This window comes from Siphateles boraxobius, unplaced genomic scaffold (genome assembly GCF_051911475.1).
Source record: "Siphateles boraxobius isolate OS27281-9 unplaced genomic scaffold, OSU_SipBor_1 12, whole genome shotgun sequence".
Lineage (NCBI taxonomy): Eukaryota > Metazoa > Chordata > Actinopteri > Cypriniformes > Leuciscidae > Siphateles > Siphateles boraxobius.
This window is the reverse complement of record NW_027508722.1, coordinates 13,076,385-13,100,771: the sequence shown is the minus strand read 5'-3', so window position 1 is coordinate 13,100,771 and position 24,387 is coordinate 13,076,385. Positions and strand designations below refer to the sequence as shown.

The 24,387-nt window shown below is 39.3% G+C and overlaps 1 protein-coding gene across 1 annotated transcript in view; it reads left to right on the top strand.

Moving 5' to 3' along the window:
• cep192 (centrosomal protein 192) overlaps positions 1–24,387 on the top strand; it is a 47,488-nt gene that overhangs the window by 7,705 nt on the left and 15,396 nt on the right. The window contains exons 10-32 of the mRNA XM_077207615.1: positions 16–163; positions 247–455; positions 2,101–2,220; positions 2,840–3,239; positions 3,379–3,531; positions 5,364–5,428; positions 5,541–5,759; positions 8,350–8,491; positions 8,578–8,669; positions 8,771–9,872; positions 10,533–10,650; positions 10,861–11,008; positions 11,499–12,204; positions 12,292–12,440; positions 13,203–13,433; positions 13,842–13,967; positions 14,107–14,250; positions 14,324–14,387; positions 15,789–15,928; positions 16,047–16,139; positions 16,281–16,399; positions 16,602–16,787; positions 18,920–19,010. Of these exons, the coding sequence (XP_077063730.1) occupies positions 16–163; positions 247–455; positions 2,101–2,220; positions 2,840–3,239; positions 3,379–3,531; positions 5,364–5,428; positions 5,541–5,759; positions 8,350–8,491; positions 8,578–8,669; positions 8,771–9,872; positions 10,533–10,650; positions 10,861–11,008; positions 11,499–12,204; positions 12,292–12,440; positions 13,203–13,433; positions 13,842–13,967; positions 14,107–14,250; positions 14,324–14,387; positions 15,789–15,928; positions 16,047–16,139; positions 16,281–16,399; positions 16,602–16,787; positions 18,920–19,010 (4,965 nt within the window). The remainder of the gene's footprint in view (positions 1–15; positions 164–246; positions 456–2,100; positions 2,221–2,839; positions 3,240–3,378; positions 3,532–5,363; positions 5,429–5,540; positions 5,760–8,349; positions 8,492–8,577; positions 8,670–8,770; positions 9,873–10,532; positions 10,651–10,860; positions 11,009–11,498; positions 12,205–12,291; positions 12,441–13,202; positions 13,434–13,841; positions 13,968–14,106; positions 14,251–14,323; positions 14,388–15,788; positions 15,929–16,046; positions 16,140–16,280; positions 16,400–16,601; positions 16,788–18,919; positions 19,011–24,387) is intronic.

Sequence of the window (24,387 nt, the reverse complement as noted above, 5' to 3'; positions counted from 1 at the left end):
TTTCTGTATGATCAGGTTGGGGAGAGCCATCGACCTCATTTTCGACCAGGGTTGGAAGGAGGGAGCTCTGATGATGAGTTACAGACTGCAGGGAGGAACACTAGGACAGGCATTGAGCACCGCTGCTCAGCAGAGGGACAGGTCATCAACTCGCCCATTACTGGTAAAGTGCTCTTTATTAAATATAAAAAGCTACATTATTTAATAAAATCACAGGAACTTCACTGTGTTTTTCTGTGGCGTCAGGTGATGGAGGAGGAGGAGGAGATGGGAGTAGTGGGAGTGATGAGGAGGGAAATGGAGGCGTATCTACCATTCCTTTGCCTCCCACCACAGTCCAGAGCACCTATGATGTGCTGCGTGGCCTGGGCATCGTGGGCGGAAGCGGAGAGACCCAAGATGATGATCAGCTTCAGACTTTGCTAAGCAGATCGGGCATGATTATGCATGACCAGGTAAAGTTAGTGGCATGTAAGCAATTATTAATGATCAATGTAAACTTGTATGTTTGTAAACTACAGGAAAATGTCAATTAGTTTTGAGGAAGTTACTTTGGAACTTCGTCTTTCTAAGCTTCCCATAATTTTAAGAGTTACACTAAGCTAACAAAACATAGCTAACTGTACTGAAAACATAGATATGTACGTGCCTTAAAAAGCTTAAAAGAAAACCCAGTATGTATTTTTTTTTATTGTCATTTTCTTTTCTGGGTCAAAAATGGTCTTCAGTGGTGGAGGACTTCGACAGCCATGCACACGTAGAGTACTAAATACCCTACCTGTATGACCTGCGAGCCCAATACTTAAAATATATCCAAAATAAATGCAAAGAAACCGTTTGAATTATTAACTTAACCTATCTATGCATTAAATAAAAATAATCACTGTCAGCAGGACAAATCATAAAACAAAATCCTTGGAACTAATTTCTGTTTAAAAATGTTAATTCATAATGTTAAATCACTGATTGACTGATTTGAAAGTAAACATGACATTACATGCAAAATAATAGATCTGCCACTTTTTCTATTTACACTTCAGTCATGCATTTAAATATGGTTGTCAATCTAGAGACTTTGCTATGTGTAGTTAGCAGCATGAAAAATATGTATTACATGCAGAAAGCGATCAAAGATCACTGCCTTTATAATCACTGAAGCTGCCAATTGCTTCAGTTCAACGTGATGTACATTAAGCTGCACTCTTGCGAAGACTCCCGTTATCATCAATAAGGCTGTCTTCGCTGTGCAATTAGTCTCATATTGACATTGTATTTATACTTTGTTTATAATGTAAGTGTAGCAATGTTCAGGGAAGGAGGAGGGAACCGGCGAACATTCAAATAAACTTTATTAAAATAAAACAAATAAAACTAAAATACCGCCAGCAGCCCCTCGCGGACGACTGCTGGCTTACCTAAAATTAACATAACGGCCGGCAGCCACTCGCGGAAGACTGCTAGCTAAAATAAAACACAAATACAAAAACCAAAACTCAACTAAAATACAGGCCTGTTCCTCTCTCGATCATCAACGTCGTCGCTCCTCCTTTATGCTTCCGCTCCTCCGTGAGAGATGCGAGACCGGTGTGCTCACAGGTGTTGCTCATTATCAATCGCACCACCGGCCTCACGCCGTTCTCTCACGTCCCTCGGCCGTCCTGTTCGCCACAGTAAGGATTAGCGAGAGCGTGCAGAACTCACGCTGAAAAAGCAAACTGACGTTTTGAGCAGTGTTGAGTTGGTTTTGACTAACTTAAATGTATCTGATTTGCCATTGCGTTCACGCGCTTAACAGATTTGTCTGTGATTGGCTACAAAGCTCAGCGCTGCAAAACACGTTGTAAACTCTTTTCGCAGAGTGCTTACACAAACACTCACAGAGTTATTTAAAGCAGCCGGCTATCAGCGGGTACCAGTACTGCAGAATGATGGGTAAATAATGAATGATATTAAATAAGCAATAATCAAATAAAACGATTGTTAAATGATCAAAGATTAATTTTCAATGCTAGGAAAACCCTTATTTTTGTTTTTTATGCATATTATACAAATCATTGCAAAATTACAGTTTGTATTTCAGTTGCTTTTGGATATTTTCAGATGGGTGATCGTGTTGGTCCAGTTGGCACAGGGGAGGCTGGTCATACTGCTGTGGCAACTGGACCTTCCAGTCGATGCCCAGTCAATTGGAGCATGAGTCTGGACCGACAGGAGGCTCTTGTAAGTCTTTTTGCATTTCCTTTTGCTGTAGCAAAAATTGTCGATGATGCAAAAATCACTTTTACATGGTGTTTGCATATAAATGCGTCTTTGCAGTGTATGGACACAACCACAGTAAAATGAGAGAACCATTTATTTATTTTTTTAATCCTCAAAAAGCCTAAACACTCAATCAAGCGGTTTAGTTTTTCTGAGCAATATGATGTCATATTGATCATGCTACGCCCACGACTATTGATGGACTGGCCCGTATTAGCATATTTCCGCCCTCAGCATTTGTATACTGTCCACCAAGGCAGGTTGCCAAGGCAGCACTTTACGTGTCTTGTGTGACACCCCCCAAGGAAGAGAGGGGTGAGGTGAGCATTTGCTCATTTAAAGAGACATGCACCGAAACGGGTCGCTGTGAACAAAGCTGTTTTTGAGGTGGTAAAAGGGTGCTGTTTTTCACAACCATTGAGGAATTTTAACCAAAGTATGTCACAAACTTCACATGAAGACCCTAAAGAATCATACCAACTTGTGGAAAATGGGCATCCGGTGACCACTTTCACTTTAACTCTTTTTTTTGTCTCTGTCTGTCTCTGTCTCTGTCTCTCTCTCTCCTTCTCCCTAACAGGATGCAATGGATAATCCAGCAGAAGTTCATCTGGATTCCATATACTTGAGGGCAGGTGCTGGTCACAATCCTCAGGACATTTCTGCTTCAGTCAATCCCTTCCTTCAGGGCACCCAGAGCAGCTTCCACCTCTCTCAGGTTCTTCAGGAATCTCATAATAAAACAGAACAAAGGGTCCACCTGGCTAACACTGTGAATCTCGGTGCCATGGGCCTACGTGATGGCCCTTGTGGAGATTCTCCAGGTCTCAACAAGGAGCAGAGCACCAGCAGTAAAGATAATCAACCTGAAGAGTCTCTGGATGCTAGGTACCTTTCCCAGAGCTTTAATGAGAATCATGAGGAACACAATGATATTTGGAATCGTCAACCAGATAATGTGGAGCTTAATTTACAGCAAGGTAACTTACTTCAAATTCCAGAGAAATTACTGACATTACATTAGAAGTGGAAGAAAAAGCATTACATAAAAAAATAAAAAAATAAATCTTTTCAATAGATATTCATGATCTAGAAATTAAATGTTCAATATTTCCTCAGGTGAAAATGCCACTCATAGCGTGGTCTATCAGAATGAAGAGGGAAAGTGGGTCACTGATTTGGCCTATTACTCTTCCTTTGAGAAGGAAATGGAGGCCAATATGCCTGAGGAAGTTGCTGTGCAGTTCCAGTCTGAAGATTTTCTTGCTGGAAGTAAGTGAAATGGAGTGTTTTATCATCTTTAAAGGTGAAGTAATTGCAAAAATATTTTTCAAACAACCTTGCAAATGACCCTTTCATGCATTGCGCCTCCCCCAAATCACAAACACAGCTCTTATGCCTAGTTCACACTACACAACTTTAAACATTGGCAGTTCGCTGTGCTGTTTAGACTACATGACTTGCTCTGGAGTCTTGAAGTCATTGTGGTGTTCACACTACGTAAATGATCTGCAACGGGGTTACACACTACACGAGCTGACAACGGCTGTCACCCAATGGCTCTATCCGGTCCCCAAACCACGTTTTGTCACAAAAACAAACGTAAGAAGTGGAATGGCAAATGACGTGAAATAGGAGTTGTTTATCTGAAAATGGACGCCGGGACAAAATTGGCGGTGCAAAAAAAAGAAAGACAAAAAGAAAAGTTGTTTGCGCAATGATCCCCGGAAAAAAAAAAAAAATATGGGTGAGAGGATGGATAAGCACACGCGGGCAGCAGGGATTGTCTGTGCTACAGAGAGAGTTGGAATTGAGTAAAACATGTTTAGAATGAAAAAGCATCGTGTTGTTTTGGCAACGGTAAAATACAAAAGGCTTGTGTAATGTGATAAGCTGATCATTGGCTGTTATTCGTCGCGACACGTGACACCAAAGGCTATAGAGTCGGCCGACAGCCCCAGATATTTAGCATGTTAAATATTTGTCTGGCGTCGGCGAGGTGTCAGCGAGCGTTTTTGATGCGTCGTTTAGTATTTCACTCATAAAGATTGGTGAGCGTGGATCACCCGCAGATTTGCACGCAATTACAGCCCGACCTGTCGGCAAGCTCGTTAACTTGCATATCGGGCTTAAAATTCTGTAGTGAGAACTAGCCATTACAGGTGCATGTAAAGGAATATTTCAATGGGTAAAAGTAGGTTACTTTCAATAAAAGGTACAACATATGACACATAGCAACAAAGCTAAAAGTATTCCTAATGAGTGAACAATTGAGTAGGCTAACACTTTATCTAGAGCTAATTACAAGCATCTGTTATAATAAACCCATCCTACGGGCGCACTTTGTCTCCGCTGTGCGTAGTGGTGCAGTAAATCTACACTTTGCTGGAGAAGCGTTAATAAACAGTATCTTGAGCAGTACAAACAGTCCTGTAATCTGCCCTGGTTGTTTGGTGGTCAAGTACTCGCATGCCTATAGACTGAACATGTAATGTGTATGCGCATAAAGTCACTGTGATGGTGAAAATGAGAATTTGTGAAAACAAATTCACCTGTTTTAATGGTGTCTGGGCAGCTTAATGTTTACACTTTGAGGGAAGATAAACCCAAGAGAATTAATATTTTTAACATGCTTCACATTTAATGAAAATGTAATTGTGGGTTTTACTACTAATAATAATGGATTCCTTGAATGCAATGCAATTTGCTATGGATAATTTTGTTTTTTAAAAGTCTTCCAAAGTCATATTTTAGCTTTGTGTGGGGAATGGGACAAAAGTTTTTCACTGATTTCCAATGCATTTTAATGAGAGAAATAGCAATGCTAAGTTTGTGAATGAACTGTTCTTTTGAGTCGGATCTTGTTGATTAATTTCACAAGCCAAATAATCTATATGATGCTTTTTTTTTATTGTAATGGGCTGGCAAGGCATTTCAACCACCTGTCGATTATTCAATTTCTCCTGTTATGTTCCATTTGTGAAAGATAGTCGAATGTGTTTGTAACAACATAAATTAGTAAATTGACAAATTTTTATGATTTTTTTGGGTGAGTTAATCCTTTAAGTGAATTGATTTTTACGGCATATGTTGTCCTCCCTTAGGCCAGGCTATGGACAAGATAGTTGAGGATCAGGAGGAGTTTGAAAAGGAGCACCGGTTTATGCAGGTATTAATGGTTCTCTTTAGGTTTCTTGAGTTCCGCCAAACTGGAACTAGTCCAAAAGAAAAAAAAATGTTGGTTCATCAATCACATCTATGGGGCCTTTGTGTTCTGGTAGGAAGAGCAAATTCAAGCTGTAAATATGAGTGAAGTTCTGGGAGACACCTCTTGGAAAACCTCAACAAGTAACAACATTCTCATGAGGGCCTCCCAGGTCTCCTCTGAACTTGAGGCTGGGAACCAAAGTTATCTGCGCATTTCACTGGGGGAGTTTTTTCAGAGGCGCTCTGAAGCTCTGGGGTGTCTTGGTAGCAGTGACGAGGACAATATTAAAAGGGTAAGTACTCTAAATCTGTCCCAAAAACCTGATTGGGCAGCTGTCTTCTGAGACATCTTTGAGGTTACATTGCAGTTAGGATGTTGAGTAATTTGGAATACTGAATGCCATGCAAATGTCTCAGACCATGCAAAGTGTGCTAGCAACTCGATTGCATAACCCTTTCTTTAGATTATACTGTATGGAGACAGCAATGCAAAAATCTTGGGCTGGCTTTCCATGGTATGCATGAATTTGTTAATGTATCTTTAATGCACTGTAAGTCAAATGTGCATTTAGAATTTGGCCAGATTTTTTTCTAACAATCATTGCTCTACGGCATCCCAAGCAAACTATTGATGCAGAGTTGACCAGTCCTGTTCCTGGAGGGCCACATTCCTGAAGAGTTTAGCTCCAACCACCTTGCATCTGAAATTGCATTCTCCCCTACTATATAGTAGGTAAAAACAGCATGTGAAAATAGTAGTATGTCCAAATTCACAGTATTCATAAAGTAGGTGGAAAGTACCTAGATGACCTACTTCTGGCAAAATACTGAAGTGTGCATACAATGGACATTTTACGATCTCATGAGGCCACTGGAGAGGATTTATGAATGCAATGAAGGAACATGACAATGACAACATCACGAATGTAGTATGTTCACATTACATTTATACTATATATTAGAGCCAGACCGATATGGATTTTTGGGTACCGATATATCGGCCGATATTATTTGTGTACAGTAGCAATATTATTTATGTGTATTATAGTACAGTACCAGTCAAAAGTTTGGACACACTTTCCTATTGGTGTGTACAAACTTTTGATGGGTACTGTATATAGAATACACAGTATAAACATAATAAATATATAAACGGTTTGCAATGATCACTCAAATGTGGTGATCAAACACTTGTGTGACAAAGATATGTAATGGAGCCAGGGGGAATGACAGAATGAGAATGATACATTTGAGCTGTAACCAAACTAGTTTGCATTGCATGTTATATTCTATTCTAAATACTGTTGCATAATCTTCACTAACGACTTTGTCTTTTAATTTAGTCACGTTATATAAAACAACTTGTATCAATAAATATATCAAAAGTGTCACTGACATTATCTTCTATTTTTAGTCTTAATTCCTCTTATCTCTACCAGTGGAGGAATAACTCAGATCTTTTTACTAAAGTAAAATTTATAATATCATAATGAAAACGTTTTTAATTACATAATGTACAGACTTTTATACTATTTTTAAAAAGTAGTAAGCAAAATGTACCTACTAAACGTGAAACTAGGCTACTCTTAATGCAAAATGGCCCTATATAAAGTGTTATAATTATATAAATTATTGGAATATTGCTTGATGTTGTAGCGTTATAGGCGTATACAGCTTTAACACTGTCAACACGCTGGACGCGGCCGTTATTGCTCGCGTGAGTCGCAACAGCTGTTATACTCGAGACGCGGATATAAATATAGCAGGCAATATAATCAGGACTTCTCAGCTGCGCACTTGCAATAGTCACAAGCTAACACAATACTTGACTGGCTGGCAGCAGAGAAATCAATTCAGTGAATTACACGGCACAAATCAAAAGTAATAGTCTACTACCCACCGGATGAAGAAGGGTTGGCTCTCAACAGAACATATAATATTGATTCTATTTTTCGTGTTCGCATTTATGAGGAAAAAACGGACGTGACAAGCTCCGAAAGCGGCACTAAAGTGCTTTAAAACTTTCACGTAGACCTCGAACAGAAAGCATAAAGCCTTTCATTAAAGTCGATTTCGTTTTCTATTAATTATATCTTCATTTTAATCAATGTTTCATCAACCAAATGCCTGGATTTAATAAATAAGTAAATATAACAGACAATAGATAATCTCGAAACGGAGGCGCCGGCGAGTGAACCAACTCATAAATGAACCGAAACTCAGCGTATAGACCTGAGAAATATATCTATTGAAATGTCTACTTTTAAACAAAACAAATCAAAACGAAAGACAAACTGCTCTCTGCTTATGTAATCCTTCTGAAATGTACATTTCTCTCTGGCGGGTTCAAAGTTTGCGAGTCCGCATCCTCAACTTCATCTTTGCAGCCCACAATGACTGAAAACACTTGTTATTAATAAACAATTAAAATGTCTCCTTGCTATATTTGATGTATTCATATCATTGCTTTTGCCAGTTCATTGTGACAGCTTTTAGGTGCTTTATTGGCAGCGCCACCCTTACATGAATCACCGCAACGCCGGATTTTTTTTAATATTAATTTATCGGCCATTATAAAAGCCGATACCGATAGTTATGAAAATGCCGATATATCGGTCGGGCTCTACTATATATAACATTTTTTAGCAGTCGCAAGATAATTACTTATTCATATTAAGTACTTACTCAGAGTATGCGATTTCAGACGCAGCCTATACGTTTCTAGTAATCCTGAAGACTGCTGATTCAGGCGTTTAATTGGGGCTAGAGAAGAGCTCTACTGGAAGGTGGCCCTCTAGGATCAAGGTTGGACTCCCCAACCGTAGAGTCTTCAGAACCAAGTTTACCTGACAGATTGTCAACCATTTGATGTTTGTTTTTCAGCCATCTTTTGGGTATTTCATTACCTCTCCTGAGAAGAGGGAACCTTTTGCATTACTCAGGCCCTCAGATTTGTTCTCCAGCGGAAGCTCCATCCACATTGAGACGGTTCAGCAAAGTGATGCTGATGAGACTCTTAATCAAGGTGCCTTCAACATACTTCTCACATTAGTTATTTGTTTAATAAGTGTTTTTTTTATGTAATTTGATATCCTTTTATGTGAACTACAGATGATCTAGATAAGACTCTTGAGCCCAACACAACTGAAGCTGCAAATGAGAAAAATGTGCAACCACAAACAAATGAGGGGCAGGTTTCCCAGGTATTCACAACCGTTTAAATTTGGATTGCTGCTAAAATATAGTCTTTTAAAAATGTGCAATACTTTTAAAACTTTTTTCCTTTTGTCTAATTTTGTATTAGATCTCTGCACAATATGAAGATAAGGAGGTCTCTGGCCATAGTTCAGAATCGCCCAACTCCAGCAGCAACCTTATGCTCAGCATCAGTACAATTGCCTCTGCAATTGCTGATGCCTCCATCAGCTCAGATCCATCCCAGCTTGCTGCCATGATCATGGAGCTGTCCAAACGGAGTCGCTCTAAAAGCCACCAGCAAGTAGCAGAAGAGTCAATTGTCAGTCCTTTAGCAGCCTTGCATCAGAATGGTCTACCGAGGGACCTGCAGAAGACCACATCATTGGGAGATCTTAGTACTCCCGACATGGAGAAATATCTGAAGAGGGCTGAGGTCTCTAATAGCGACAGTGATGGATCTACTTCACAGTCCTGCTTGGACATACTCACTTTGGCTGATAGTTTGGCCAGTTCTAATAAGCAGACTCAACAGCAGTTGGCGACTCTGGAAAATGGAACCACCCATAGAAATGAAGAGCATTCATTAATGGAAGAGCAAGCAGTAAACAAAAAATGTCAGGTTCTGGCAAGTAAAGCATCCAAACAAATAGAGGATACTTATGTTATTTCACCAAATCCAAGGTCAGATGCCAAACGAAGTTCAATTCCTCGACCGAAGTCGAGCAGTTTACCCACTGCCACTGCGCATTCTGCAAAAAGATCTTTAGGCTCTGGCCAGTCATCATCTTCCACATCCATTAAATCAAAACCAGTCGATTTGAAATCTGAGTTTGAGAAAAACAAAAATGACTATTGTGCAACACCATCCACTAATAAAACTGTCTCTGAATCCGGGATCAAAATAGGAACGACTCGACCACAATTAGCCAGCAGTTCCGCCACAGGTAACCGCCGATCTCTGAAAGGTGACGGGTCCACATCAACTCCTGCTTTTGGTCCAAAGACCTCACCTGACCTTCGAAGTGGTGGCAGCTCGTCATTGAAGACCTCCCCACACAAACCCTGGACAACAGTTGGCCAGACAGACAAACCTGTCATTAAACGGGCGCGATCACCTAGAAGCCCTAAAGCCTCGCAGTCCATTTCCAAAGAGAAAATTGTAGCTGTTGGCCGTCAGGAGTCACTGCCGGCAACCGAGGAAAAATTTGGTATCAATTTTATTTTTTACATGTTAAACCTGTCATAGTGCTGTTTTTATAGTTGGGATAAAAAAAAAATTCACCCTATTTATTTTCTGAATCCATGTTATTGATTTTATTGTAAACAATTTATCCATGCATCTTCCGGTGAAACGGCAGACTTCTCTCATTTAGGTCACATAAATCTCGCCCATTTCTTAGTCAACTACAAGCTTCCTTTCAGGTCTGCCTCTATCCAATCAGCAATTGATGAATCGAACCAAGTCCCAAACCTACAAAAAAAATGTATACTTGAATCACAATATGGAAGAAGTGATCTGTTGCTACTTCCATTTCATCATGACTTTAATAAAGGGCTGTCAGTTTAACAATTTAATTCAGTTGACTAGCTCAGATCTTAATTCAGACAGTTTTTGTAATCTCTGCAAAGTTTAATGTCATGTCTTTGAATTCTACTAATTTGCAGTCTTTACTCGTGCAAATATTGAGATGCTGATGCTAAATGCGATTAACAAGGACCTCTTAACAAAATTTATCAAATTATGATACGCCTTTAGACTTCTTTTTAATTTCCTTTAATCTCTTGTCTGTGCTTGCTTATACTCATACTATCATACAAACTTCAGAAAATTTCAGGACAGCAACTGTATTTACTTCTCTTTGTTAAAGGCTCACCTGAGAGTGGTGCCCCTGGTGTTGTGGAGGTCACCCATTGTAATTTCAGACCATCCACCTCCCCTCTTACGCACTCCAGTCCAAGCCAGGCCTCCGTTCTAAGTGGAAATGGGTAAAAAAAAATACTTGTTTCATATCTCACAGATTTCCATCTCGCTTATTTTGTGGTGTAAGCCACATTTACATTTCTGTGTATTATAATTTTTTTTTTTTTTTTTGGTTTAGTAATCTGCCAAAGTAGTGATTCTACAAAGTAGTGATTCTACAAAGTAGTGAACCGCTATGACATGATTTGACACTTATCCGTGTGTTTTGGAAATAGGGAGACGTCTCCATGTTCAACCAGTAGTGGAAAGGATGCTGGAGATCCTGATTCCCCACAGTCTCATTGTTCAAGCCCAACTCTCAGCAGGCTGACTTACCTCTCCATTAATGAGAGCACTTGCATGCCCACCCCTGACCTACATAAGGTGAGGTTTTTTTTAATACCCATTTAAGTTTTATGTGGATTACAATATTAATTGGCTATTTGGGATGTAAAGTTGTTGCTGCTTTATTAACCCTGATAATCAAAAACCTAATTTGCTTCAGTCAAGTATTCATTTTTAAATAGTACTAACCATTTTAAATGTATTCTTACATTTACTTCATAAAAATCAGTAAAGTTTTAACAGAAAAAAGATGTGCACCACGACAGTTCTATAATTATACTAAAAGGCCTTTTTAATTTGTTTAGAAAGTATAAATAACAATCAGATGACAGAGCATAATAGAAAAACTTTTCTGCTAAATCTGTTATTGGTTAATGTTCACAGAGTAACGTTTGGGTAAACGTTTCTCTTTAGATATTGACATTGGCCATTGGAAGCCCATATTAGTTGACCACTTTGATATTGACCATGATGTCACTGATTTGCTTTATGGTTTAAATGTATAGAATAATATTTTTCTCTGCTTCAGAAAAACACCTCAATAGCTTTAAGCACCACTATAATCAGAGCCAGCCCAACTCCTCCAGTGGAGCCATTTGATAATGGGAATGTTTTGAGTTCCTTAAGGAGTCCAGAGCCTTTTTGCCACTCTGAAATTCCAGGACTCAACCAAAAGACCTCAGAACTGGGCTCACGTAGCCAGAGTGAAAGTGACCTCCATAAAGAAAAAAATGGATGCGCTAATGGCAACCGCCAGTCTGAGCCTGGGCCGAGGTTGTACACTCAAGGGGATTCTGGGTACTCGAGCAAGATAAACATTCAGCTTCCACCTGGGACTGCCACAGAACCTGCGCACCAATTGTTGCCTCATGCGGATGACTTGACATATGGGCCAGTTCCGAGCTACAGCTCTCAGGGTCCCTTGCCAAACCTTTCCAGCCTCTTAACAGGACGTTCCCTCTTCAGTTCCCAACTAGCACAGCAATATCTGAGCTCAGAGGGTCCTCTACATGCTCCTCCCTATCAGATTGGAGGGCCATCTGGTTTGTATGGAGTATCAACTGCAGTGCCTGCAAACCCATCAATGGGACATATGCATGTCCCTGGATCTACAAGTCTTCAGTCTGGTTACCTGAACACCGGTCAACAACATCCTTCGCATTATCCAGGCAGCAAGAACTATGGACAGCTGAGTGTTGGGTCATGGGCCGCACGAGATCTGGCAGATCTTAGAAGTGAGTGGTAATGTTCATGTATTTCAAAAAAAGCAGTGTTATGAAGGAATTTCTTAAAGAAAACTTTTTTTTTCACTTGCACTTTAGCTCAAGTGATAGTTCCAAATGAGCTGAAGTTTCCCAGTTCTTGCTGTGTGGGAATTGCCTCTCAGACATCCCTCAACATCTTCAACCCCTCTGAGCGCTGGCAGCAAGTTTCCATCTCCATCACAAGCCTGTGCATTGATGGAGAGAAGGTAAGAAAATCCGTCAAATATAGTCTAGATCAGTGGTTCTTAACAAGGAGGCCTCTGCAAAATTTCAGATGATGTGAAGATTGATTCATTGAAATGTTTGTTCCAGCAACAAAAAGTTGCCATATATGTGCAATATACATTTTTATATATTACCCACAGTTTGAGTGTGTAATAATAAATTACATTATTTTTATTAAAGGAACTTTGAAGTATTCATTCACTGAAAATGAAAAAAGAAATTCAGTAAGAAATTTGTTTTGGTGCGTCACTATGTAAAATTAGTAGGACAAAGAAATCATTATCTTAAAACAACAAAAATCGAGACTATGAGTTTTTCTCATTTACATGATTTTTCACAAGTTTTCCAATTAAATATTAAAATTCAATTGTCGTTTCTATAATGAATATACATTTTTCACTATTCACTTAACATTTTATTCAAATGTTCTAGATGGAGGCCAAGCTCAAAAATGTTTTAATAGTTAAAAATGAATGGAAAAGGCATGTAAATTCATTAATCAGTGGCAACATTCAAGAATGTTCAGCTCCTAAAACTTCTGGAGTCCTGCTTTATAAAAATGTATTAACTAGAAATCGAAATGGTGTTGGGCCTTCAAATATTTGGGGTGGATAATGGTGGCCTTGGTCTAGATTTTGCAAAATCTGGCCAAAAAGCAGTTTATCTGAAGCCTCTCGTAGATAAATGTCTTATTTATAATACTGCATACAAAAATGGACAATAAATGTGTCATTGCATCTCAGGTGGAGTCTCTCCCATTCCAGTGGCTGATAGTAAAGAATAAGACCATAATTGGACCTAAATGTACAGAAGAACAGAAGGTTTTGTTCATAGCACCAAGGGCTGGACTGTATCAATGTACTCTCAGCGTGTCATCCTGGCCCGCATCTGCAGAGATGGAGATGGTTGCTCACGCCGAAGTCTTTGCCAAGAAAGTGGTGATGATCGCTGTGGCTGAGAATCCTTCAATAGAGGTTAATAGTTTCCATGGTCCTTGTTGCTATTTCAAAGCACTAAAACGACTTTTTTTTTTTTACTATGATTAATGATGTGCCGGTTTGAAGGCCACTTCACACTGTACCGACGGACTGCAACAGACACTTAGTCGAGTTTTGTTGGCTCCGCATGTCAGAGCCTGTTGCCGTCTGTCGGAGCTTGTTTTTGCTGATTTGAAAATGCTGTATTAGAATGTCTGTGAAGTGACGCACTATAATCTGGTGACGGTCTCCGTTGGTGCAGTGGGGATTGGCCTTTATACCTGAAATTTGTTAATGTTCTTTTCTGTAGGTTTCTTTTTTAGAAGTTATTTTAATCCATGTGAAAAAAACACATGGATTAAACATGTGCAAAAAACACCGTCTTTCTCTCACTTTAATAAATAGGTAGATGTTGGAAAGACGGGCTGCTTGGAATTCGGGGACCTGGCGGGGGGCAGTACTAAGACTCTGCCACTCAAAGTGGTCAACAGGACTCATGCCACTGTGCCTATTCGACTGGTTATCAGTGCGGTCAGTGAGATCTGTCAGCATTTGTTTTTGAAAAATGTATTAAACATTAGTTGTGTATGATGTAATCAGACTTTTGACAGATAATGACAGACCTCATTCAGTGGCATGTTAAACAGTTTCAAGGTTTTGTCTTTCATAGAATGCATCAGCATGGCATTGTTTCGGCTTCTCTAAGAGCCCGGTTGCCATGAGCACAGACAGTTCACTTCATTCTGGCTCAACCATGACCTCCCTTTCAACTTCATCAGTCATAAACCATGTGCTGCATGCCAGTTATTCAGAGGTGAATATCTCTCTAAATATTTTTTTCTGAACTGGTGGCAGATTTGAGTGTTTAAATGCATGTCTTTTTCCAGAATCAAGAAAGCTTCTTAGTGTGGGTTCATTTCAGTGCCCCTCAGAAGTACACTTCAAGTTCAGGTATGTCTGTATGAAAACCTAGACACAAGTTGAGAAATGTTCATCCTGTATTAGTAGCATCTCAGCGATACTAAAATAACACTATAAATATACCAGGCATAACATTATGACCACTGACAGGTGAAGTGAATAACACAGATTATCTCCATCACGGCACCTGTTTGTAGGAGGGATATATTAGGCAGTAAGTGAACATTTTGTCATGATCAAGGGGGGCCAAGGCTCATTGATGCACGTGGGAAGCGAAGGCTGGCCCATGTGGTCTGATCCAACAAACGAGCTACTGTTGCTCAAGAAGTTAATGCTGGTTCTTATAGAAAGGTGTCAGAATACACTGTGCGTAGCAGTTTGTCGCGTATGGGGCTGCGTAACCGCAGACCAGTCAGGGTGCCCATGCTGACCCCTATCCATCGCCAAAAGCACCAACAGTGGGCATGTGAGCATCACAACTGGACCACAGAGCAATGGAAGAAGGTGGCCTGGTCTGATGAATCACGTTTTCTTTAACATCACGTGGATGGTCGGATGCGTGTGCGACGCTTACCTGAGGAACGCATGACACCAGGATGCACTGTGGGAAGAAGGCAAACTGGCGGAGGCAGTGTGATGCTTTGGACAATGATCTGCTGGGAAACCTTGGGTCCTGCCAGCCATGTGGATGTTACTTTGACACGCACCACCTACCTAATCATTGTTGCAGACCATGTACACCCTTTCATGGAAACGGTATTTCCTGGTGGCCGTGGGCTCTTTAAGCAGAATAATGCGCCTTGCCACAAAGCAAAAATGGTTCAGGAATGGTTTGAGGAGCACAACAATGAGTTTGAGGTGTTGACTTAGCCTCCAAATTCTCCAGATCTCAATCCAATTGAGCATCTGTGGGATGTGCTGAACAAACAAGTCCGATCCATGGAGGCCCCACCTCGCAACTTACAGGACTTGAAGGATCTGTTGCTAACATCTTGGTACCAGATACCACAGCACACCTTCAGGGGTCTAGTGGAGTCCATGCCTCGACGGGTCAGGGCTGTTTTGGCAACAAAAGGGGGACCAACACAATAGGAAGGTGGTCATAATGTTATGCCTGATCGGTGTGTGTGTGTGTTTCATGTTTTATTTGTCTTTTCCATTTTTCAATTTTTTCCTATTTAATTTTTCCAATTCTAATTATTTTTAGTACATTTGAGTTAAGTTAAATGAAAGTGAGAAATTATGCCTTGACAACTACCTGAATTAAAATGCGTTTTAAGTTTTTTTTTTTTTTTTTTTTTTTTTTTTAAAATAATGTATTTTAGTATATTTTTCCAGGTTACTTTTTTTTTGGTCTATAATAACCCTGCACTGTATCCAGCAAAATAAGGCATACACTGAACATGAGCTGGTGTCTTTTTTTGTATTCAGGTGAGTTGGGGCCAGCTGATGAATACAGTGCACGGGTGGATATTGAGGTGGACAGTCCAGGCCCCAGTCATGTGATCCAGAGTGTAGCCCTGAGGGCAAGGGCAGGCATTGCAAGAGTGCATGCGCCCAAAGACCTACAGGTAATGGAGGAAACATTCTCTACAAGCTACACCTGGCTTTTTTGGGGTTTGAAATGGGTTCAGTTTCAGTTTTTTGCTTGCTTTCTGTCACTTATTTTCTACATGAATGTCTGTTCAGACGGTGTGTCTTCAGGCTCCTTTGGGGCAGACAGCAAAGCAGACTCTTCCCTTAAAGAATGCAGGCAACATTGATGTTCTGCTCAGACTAAAGGTACCTGATATGAACTTTACTTTTTAATACACTTCGATGTTTCTCATACATTGACAACATACTCTAGAATAAATACCTTTGAATATGTCTCAGAAGCTTTGTTTTTCATTCTAGTTTTTTGTCTTTCTGGCTGTTTTTTAGAGTACTGATGGTGACTGCTGTTTCACTGTGAGGCCAGAGGAGCTGACTCTGAAAGCTGGAGAGGAGAAAGGTGTAGTGGTCTCTTTTACTGCCCAGGACACACAGAAGCATAAGGAGAGGCATGTTCATTCATATAGATATAGTTTTTTTGTATGTTAATGGATTTTGTCCTCATCAGAGGTTTTTATTTTTTTGCTTATTTTAAAAGGGACTGTTCAGATTGTGTGGGGCGGGGAGTTTAAAAAAGTATGTTCAAAATATACTTGCTACTTAATATTGTTGCACTTTCAAGTAACTCAATTATAATTTTTTTTTCCTTAGCATGTTGACGATTCTGGTTCTACCCAGTGGACCTCAGTATGAGGTGATGTTGAAAGGAGAGATGGTCCAAGGAGTTTCTGGGAAAGTGGCATCCCTACCTTCTGTATTATCACAGGCTGATGTCCCACCCATCCTCTCCAACAAACAGTTCATGGCATGGGGAGGGGTTACGCTGGGCAGAGCAGTGTGAGTACACATAGCCATAGGTTCGTTTCTAGTGTGAAAGCATTTCTGTATGGTTCGGACTTTCAGACCATTTACAGGAAGTTTCGGTGGTTCCCGCATAGCCGAAAAAACAGAAGGTGTCAGGAAAAATGAGCCGTGGTAGCGCATGGGGAGAGGAGGAGACGAAGTTTTTAATTGAAGTATGGTCTGATGACATAAGTCAACTGGAAAAAACGCACAAAAATGCAGACACTTTCCAAATGTAGTTGCAACGATATGCGTCTGTTCATTCATGTTGTCAAAGTTACCCGCCGAATTGACAACACGCTGACGTCAGACGCACGTCCATTTACAAACCAATCAATGTCAAGATGCAGCCCACATAGATGGTGACGACAGGACTCAAGTATGTCACGTAAACGGATTAAAGTTCTACGTCGCTACGACGGATTTCCATTAATTGCAGCGAGTCTATGACGGATTCCCGTCAATTGCAGGGTTCCCGTCTGTCCTTAATGTCTTAAGTTCACTTTTCATAATTTTAAGGCTGTAAATAGGCTTTCATTTCTCAAATAGTGTGATAAATGTCTTAGTTTTAGTTTGAATAGGTCTTAAATTGTCGGTACAGTTTGGTATGTGTGCTATGTTAAGGAAAAAAGGACTATGGTCAAATAAAAATAAAGACAATAAGAACAAATGAAACTACATGCAACAGAATACACTAAATATACTAAATACAGTAAATGCACTAGAGCAAAGATTCAAATGAAATAAACTGTGTTTTTCAGGTATCTAACAGTACTTTATTTGATTTCTGTTTCTGAAAACTAATCAAATGTAAAATAACACTGCATAGTCTTCACTGTATACATCAAATATAGATTAATCCTTAAAGTTACAAAATTTATTTAGTCGAGCAGTGAGAAGGGGTATAACAATACCCTCATGTCACGATTCGATACATATCACGATACTGAACTCACTATATTATTGCGATACTCCAAGACATATGGTAAAAGGTTAACACCAAATTTAGCCTTTTAAATCAACTGTAGATTTTTTTATTACATTGGGTGTGGAAATGAATAGGCTTGGACTTAGTGCTGGTAACCCAATGCACAGGACAATAGTAACACCAGAATAAAAATATTCATGATTCTGAAGCTGAAAATGCATAATTGTTATATTAATATGCATGTTTGTCACTGGCTAGATACAAAATGTCACTATCCACGATACATATTGATGCATTTTTGTATTGCGATATATTGCTACACCTAATATACTATTAGACAAGAATATTAGGCTGCTGACACTTTCAGATATGTGTACAAGTATTTTGGATCTGTGCACTGTGTTGTCTTTCTCGACTGTTCAGCTCACCAAAACAGGCATGTTGACACAATTTTGTGTAAATTTGTCTGTTCAAGCACAAGACATGAAAGAACTCAATTTATTCACAGAAAACCTCTCATAACACGCAAGTTATTTCACGTCATCTTTCGTTTAAATTGGCAAGGCTTAACGCATGCAAATAATAGTTTCATGATTCAGCACTGGCCCGATTGGGACAGTGACAGTTTCATGTGAGAGTAGCTGTCCAGTCAACTGTGTCAATGAATACACTCATGTGAATACGCAGAAACTTACATTAACAGAATTCTGTCTGTTTTGGTTAAAAAAAAAAAAAAAAAACCTGCACAAACCATATCATAGATGTGTCAGCAGATTTGAGACTAACCACGGTGCAAATGCGTGCCGAAGCTGTGGGTGGAGAGCGATACAGTTCGGTTTTTCCCTAAAGCCTGTTTTATGCTTCTGCGTCGAATCGACTGCGTACCCCGCAGACCCCTCTGCGTCGCCGCGAACCCCTCCGCCGTAGCTCGACGTGCACTCCAAAAAAAATTTAACTACGCTTCGAGGCGATTCAGACCACAAGTGCTGTGATTGGTCAGATGCACCGCGATGCAACTCAACCTGACGCAGAACCATAAAACGGCAACGACGCCGTTGGAGTGACGGCGTAGCTACGTCGTGGAGTTGACGCAGAAGCATAATGAGCCCTTTAGAACCATTAATAGAAAGTCAAAGAAACTGCTGTAAATGTAAACATACAACTGAAATGTGTGTGGATGATGCTTTTGTGTTTGCAGGCAACAGAAACTAGTGCTAAGAAACAATTCACCCTCTACATCACAGCAACTCAGACTTCTCATCAGAGGTCAAGACCAAGATTGTTTCCAGGTAAGCTAACTCAGTTGCTGTGTCCTAATTTGCCTACTTATACTATGCCCTAAGAGGAATGTACTGTTTTTGTGAAGAAAAAGTACATACTTTTGAGTATGTAGCATAATAGTAGGCAAGCTTTGGGACATACTGCTTAATCATAGAGCGGTCCGTTAAAGAAATTGTCGCTTACTTGCATTCTGTTACCGTATAAACTGCCCTGTAAATCATCTGGTCACAGTTAAAATTAGGGCTGCACGATTTGGGAAAAATGTCATATTGTGATTATTGAGGTCAATATTGTGATATAATAAACAAATGGTTTCATGAGTCAACTTGCTTGGTTCTCAAGGAAAATGCACACACAGATTAGTGATAATGCTGAAATGTGTATTTCTCAACTCAAACTAGCAACAACTAAATGATTGATAAGCCATTTTTGTCGGGATAAAAACATTAATTATAGCCATCCAGCATTACAATGATTCCATCATTACAATTGAAAGCTATACATTTTTTTAAACCTTTATTAGGCTTCAAAAAATATAACAACTTCCTGTCTAACAGGTAGGACAGACTGTTTGATAACTTTATTCAATTTTTGTATGTGCTGCATACATTTTAAATTATATATATAGACTAATCTTTATTAAAGTTACAGAAGTTCTTTAGTCAAGAGCAGTGTTTTCTCTGTTCCCTTTGTTCTTTGATTAACTTTAACGACAGAGATAGAGGCTACTGTGTACTGTCCCTTTAAGACCAGCCGCTGCTGACAGAGACGCGGATCTCACTCGTGCCTCATTCTCTCAAGAGTCACAACTCTTTATGTTCATCACAAGACTGCTCTTATTTTATGAAGATACACAATTGTGCCAAAATGTCTTTTTGTCGAGTATGTTATTGTTCGTTCAAGTGCGAAAGAGAACTGTATTCTGGCGTGCTGTCTTGTGCGCACGCATGATACTGGTGCGTGTCTTTCTGGACATTCACAGGCAGCTTTTTTTTTTTTTTTTTTTCACATGAATGGTTTAAAAGCATTTGCATGAATAGGATCATGTAACACTAGACAAATTGTGACAAAAATGAACAGATGCTGTGTTAATAGCCCTAATTTGTTTAGGCTATGTCATATAAAATCGCAGCATTTTGCATCATAATCGCATAGGCTTGGCATCGCGATTGTGATATGATTAATCATGCAGGACTAGTTAAAATCCTCCAGATTCAATTTAATTTAATTTGCTTACAAATTGGAGAGAAATGTAGTAGCACGTTGATCTGCCAGTCGTGAATCTTCCATGCAGGGAACTCTAATCTGTAAATGCATCATTATGCAAACACATAAATGGCCAAACATACCTTTTATAAAATTAAGTTCACAATGCTGTTGAAGATTAAATAGGTGGATAACATTGAATAAACACCTTTTCGTTAGATACTGATTATTAATCTATCAAACCCCTTTATCTAAAAAAAAAAAAAAAAAAAAAACTACAAACATGGCAGATGTGCAAGACCAACGGTTAAAGGAACACTCCACCGTTTTTTGAAATAGGGCTTATTCACAGTCTCACATATACACATACACACACCCTCCGTGCACACCGCGTCTGTCTATGAGGCGCCGGACTGGACAAAAGCGAAGCGATACAAGCGCGAGAGAGACCGTCCGAGTGTGTCCAAGAGCGCGCTCGACAGTGCAGACAGAGTGTGACTTTTATTTAAACTTATATAAACTAATATAATTTATTTTACTGGACAGTTTAAAGCTCCTAACCATATTTTGTTGTTACTTGAAGTACTTAGAGTGAAGTGTTATGTATATGTATAGAGTGAAGTGTTATGTATATGTATAAAATGAATTATGTATAAAAAACTGAATTCCCCAAAATTAAAATGGAAAAAACGGAATTTGGGAAAAAATAAAACTGAATTTGGGAAAAAACAAAAAGGATTTTATAGGGCCCTATAAATAGTATTCCAAATTAGAATTAGTGTTTTATTGTTATAGGTAACATAAGTGTGTTATAGGCTTAGATATGTTATAGTGCAGATCCGTGCACACTCTAATGGCTAATATTGCCCACAACCCATTGCGCGTTGGACAAGGATTCTATTAGAACTACAAACAAGAGTAAAACATCTTTAAACCTCTTTATCTAAACTATCTTAAAGGAACACTCCACCCTTTTTTGAAATGGGGCTTATTCACAGTCTCCCCTACATTAAGATAGGTGGGCAAAAGCATTTTTGTCTCAGTGCAGGCATTCTTAGTTTGGCAGCACCAACGGTAGCTTAGCTCAGCATAATGAATGGAATCCTATGTTGTCAGGTAGCATGTCATGAGTAAAAGTGATTAAAAAAAACAACAACAAAAAACACCTTATTACTTCTTGTGGCCTGCGTATTCACAACGAGTACAAATAGCAATTCAGATTAAGACTAGGTGATTTCCTAGGCAGATATTGACTTGGGACTATATTAGGGTGAATCACAGGCGAAGCACTGCTACTTGGGTGCAGTCATATCACGCAACAGCTGAAATCCCCAAACTTCTGTCAACATACCAGCATGACCTGACCTGCACAGAGTATCTTCGCTTTTGGATTGTTTAGTTTGAGAAGTTACAGCAAACATTGTAATTACCTGCAAAAGGTTGTGAGAACGAGCAAAGGACATACACGAATGTAATGTTTCGCAGAATTCCACCGAATGTGGAACTGAGAAATCGATGGCTAGCTGCTCTGGATATCTGTACTTCAACACCTCACTACAAAATTAGCCAGTATCGTGTTTGCGAAGAGCATTTTGCACCGGAGGATTATGTTGAAAAAATGCTATATAGGACCAGAAAGACTACGTCTGAAAATGGATGGGACGGCATCCTTCAAAGAACAGGCAGAAAAAAGTGCACATGCAAGTTGTCTTTTATTACGCTTCATTACGTGAATTTGTCTCTTTATATACAGCTTCTCAGCATCTATCTTGCAACTGAATAGAGTATGGTTCAAATTGCCTCATCTATTATAACCTCATGTTGAGTTCAACCTCTTTAGCATGAACAACATGATTGAAAAAAAAATTCGCTGTTATCGTTACCTGTGAAAAAATTGGCTCTCATCCTCACGTCATCATGCTGTTGTGCGATTGCAACCTCCTCCTTCTGTCGGTCTATTTCCATTGCACGCAGCTCCTCTTTTGAAAACACGGTTTGTAGAGGTATGGTTCTGTATCATGACTGTCTGAGAAGTCACCATCTTCGTCTCGCACAAAATCCCCCATGTCCATCGCTAGGGTTGTGCCGATAGACGATAGTATCGTGTATCGACGATAGTCTGAGATTTCGCCGATGGCACATGCCTTTGATGATATCAATACGATAATTGGCTTGTTTTACCATGAACGTATTAAATTATTATTAGAGCCCGACCGATATGGATTTTTGGGGGCCAATGCCGATACCGATATTAGGGAGTAAAAAAAGCCCGATACCGATATATCGGCCGATATTATTTATGTGTATATTATAATACAGTAGCAATATTATTTATATGTATTATAGTACAGTATACCAGTCAAAAGTTTGGACACTTTCCTATTGGTGTGTACAAACTTTTGATGGGTACTTTACACAGTAGCTATAAACAGAATAAATAAATTTTATAAACACGTTTTGCAATGATCACTCAAATGTGGTAATCAAACACTTGTGTGACACAGATATGTAATGGAGGCAGGGGGAATGATAGAATGAGAATTATACAGCTGAGCTGTAACCAAACTAGTTTGCATTGCATGTTATATTATATTATATTCTAAATACTGTTGCATAATCTTCACTAACGACGACTTTGTCTTTTAATTTAGTCATAACTTGTATCAATAAATATATAAAAAGTGTCACTGACAAAACCTTATTATCTTCTATTTTTACTCTTAATTCCTCTAATCTCTACCAGTGGAGGAAGAACTCAGATCTTTTTACTAAAGTAAAATGAATAATATCATAATGAAAACGTTTTTAATTACATAATGTACAGTACTTTTATACTATTTTAAATAATTAGTAAGCAAAATGTACTAAACGTGAAACTAGGCTACTCTTAATGCAAAATGGCCCTATATAAAGTGTTATATACATTTTTGGAATATTGCTTGATGTTGTAACGTAGCGTTATCAGGCAGAATGAGCTTTAACACTGTGTCTACCCCGGACGCGGCCGTTACTGCTCGCGTCGCAACAGCTGTTTACCCTAGGCAAAGCAGAATCAGTTTACTGTCGGAGATCGCTCGCGCCACGCATTTTAATCAATGTTTCATCAACCAATTGCCTTAATAAATAAGAAGGCCTAAATATAGCAGACAATATAATCAGGACTTCTCAGCTGCGCGCTTGCAATAGTCACAAGCTCACACAATACGTGACAGAGGCTTGTAGCAGAGAAATCAATTCTGTGAATTACACTGCGCAAATCACAAGTAGGCTACTACCCACCGGATGAAGAAGGGTTGGCTCTCAGTCTCCACAGGCTACATAAAATATTCATTTTATTTTATTTTTCGTGTTTGCATTTATGAGGAAAAAACAATGTTACAGACGCGACAGTTCAGCACTACGGACGTGAGCGCTCTGAAAGCGGCACTAATGCTTTGAAACTTTCACATAGACATCAAACAGAAAGCACAAAACCTTTCGTTTCAAAGTGAATTACGTTTTGTATTAATTGTATCTTAATTTTAATCAATGTTTCATCAGCCATTTGCCTGGATTTAATTTATAAGAAGTAAATTTAGCAGACGATAGATAATCTCGACACGGAGGCGCCTGCGGGTGAACTGGAGCTCGTCTCATGAACCGAAACTCAGCGTATAGACCTGAGAGTTGAAATATATCTATATTGAAATGTCTACTTTTAAACAGAACAATTCAAAACGAAAGACAGACAGACTCATGTAATCGTATGAAATGTGCATTTCTCTCTGGCGCGCGCTCACTGAAGATCGCGAGTCAGCATCGTCAACTTCATCTTTGGCTGACACTGACTGAAAACACTTGTTTATTAATAAACAATTGAAATGTCTCCTTGCTATATTTGTTGTATTCATAATCATTATTTTTGCCAGTTCTTGTGACAGCTTTTAGGTGCTTTATTGGCAGCGCCACCCTTACATGAATCACCGTACCCGCATTTTTTAAAATATTCATTTATCGGCCATTATAAATGCCGATACCGATAGTTAGGAAAATGCCTAAAATCGGCCGATAATATCGGCCCGCCGATATATCGGTCGGGCTCTAATTATTATAAGTAGTAGTATTATTGTAAAGCTAGTATTGTTAACTAGGCCTAAAACTAGGCCTACATCCCACATCAAAATTGAATTGCAAGGTGAT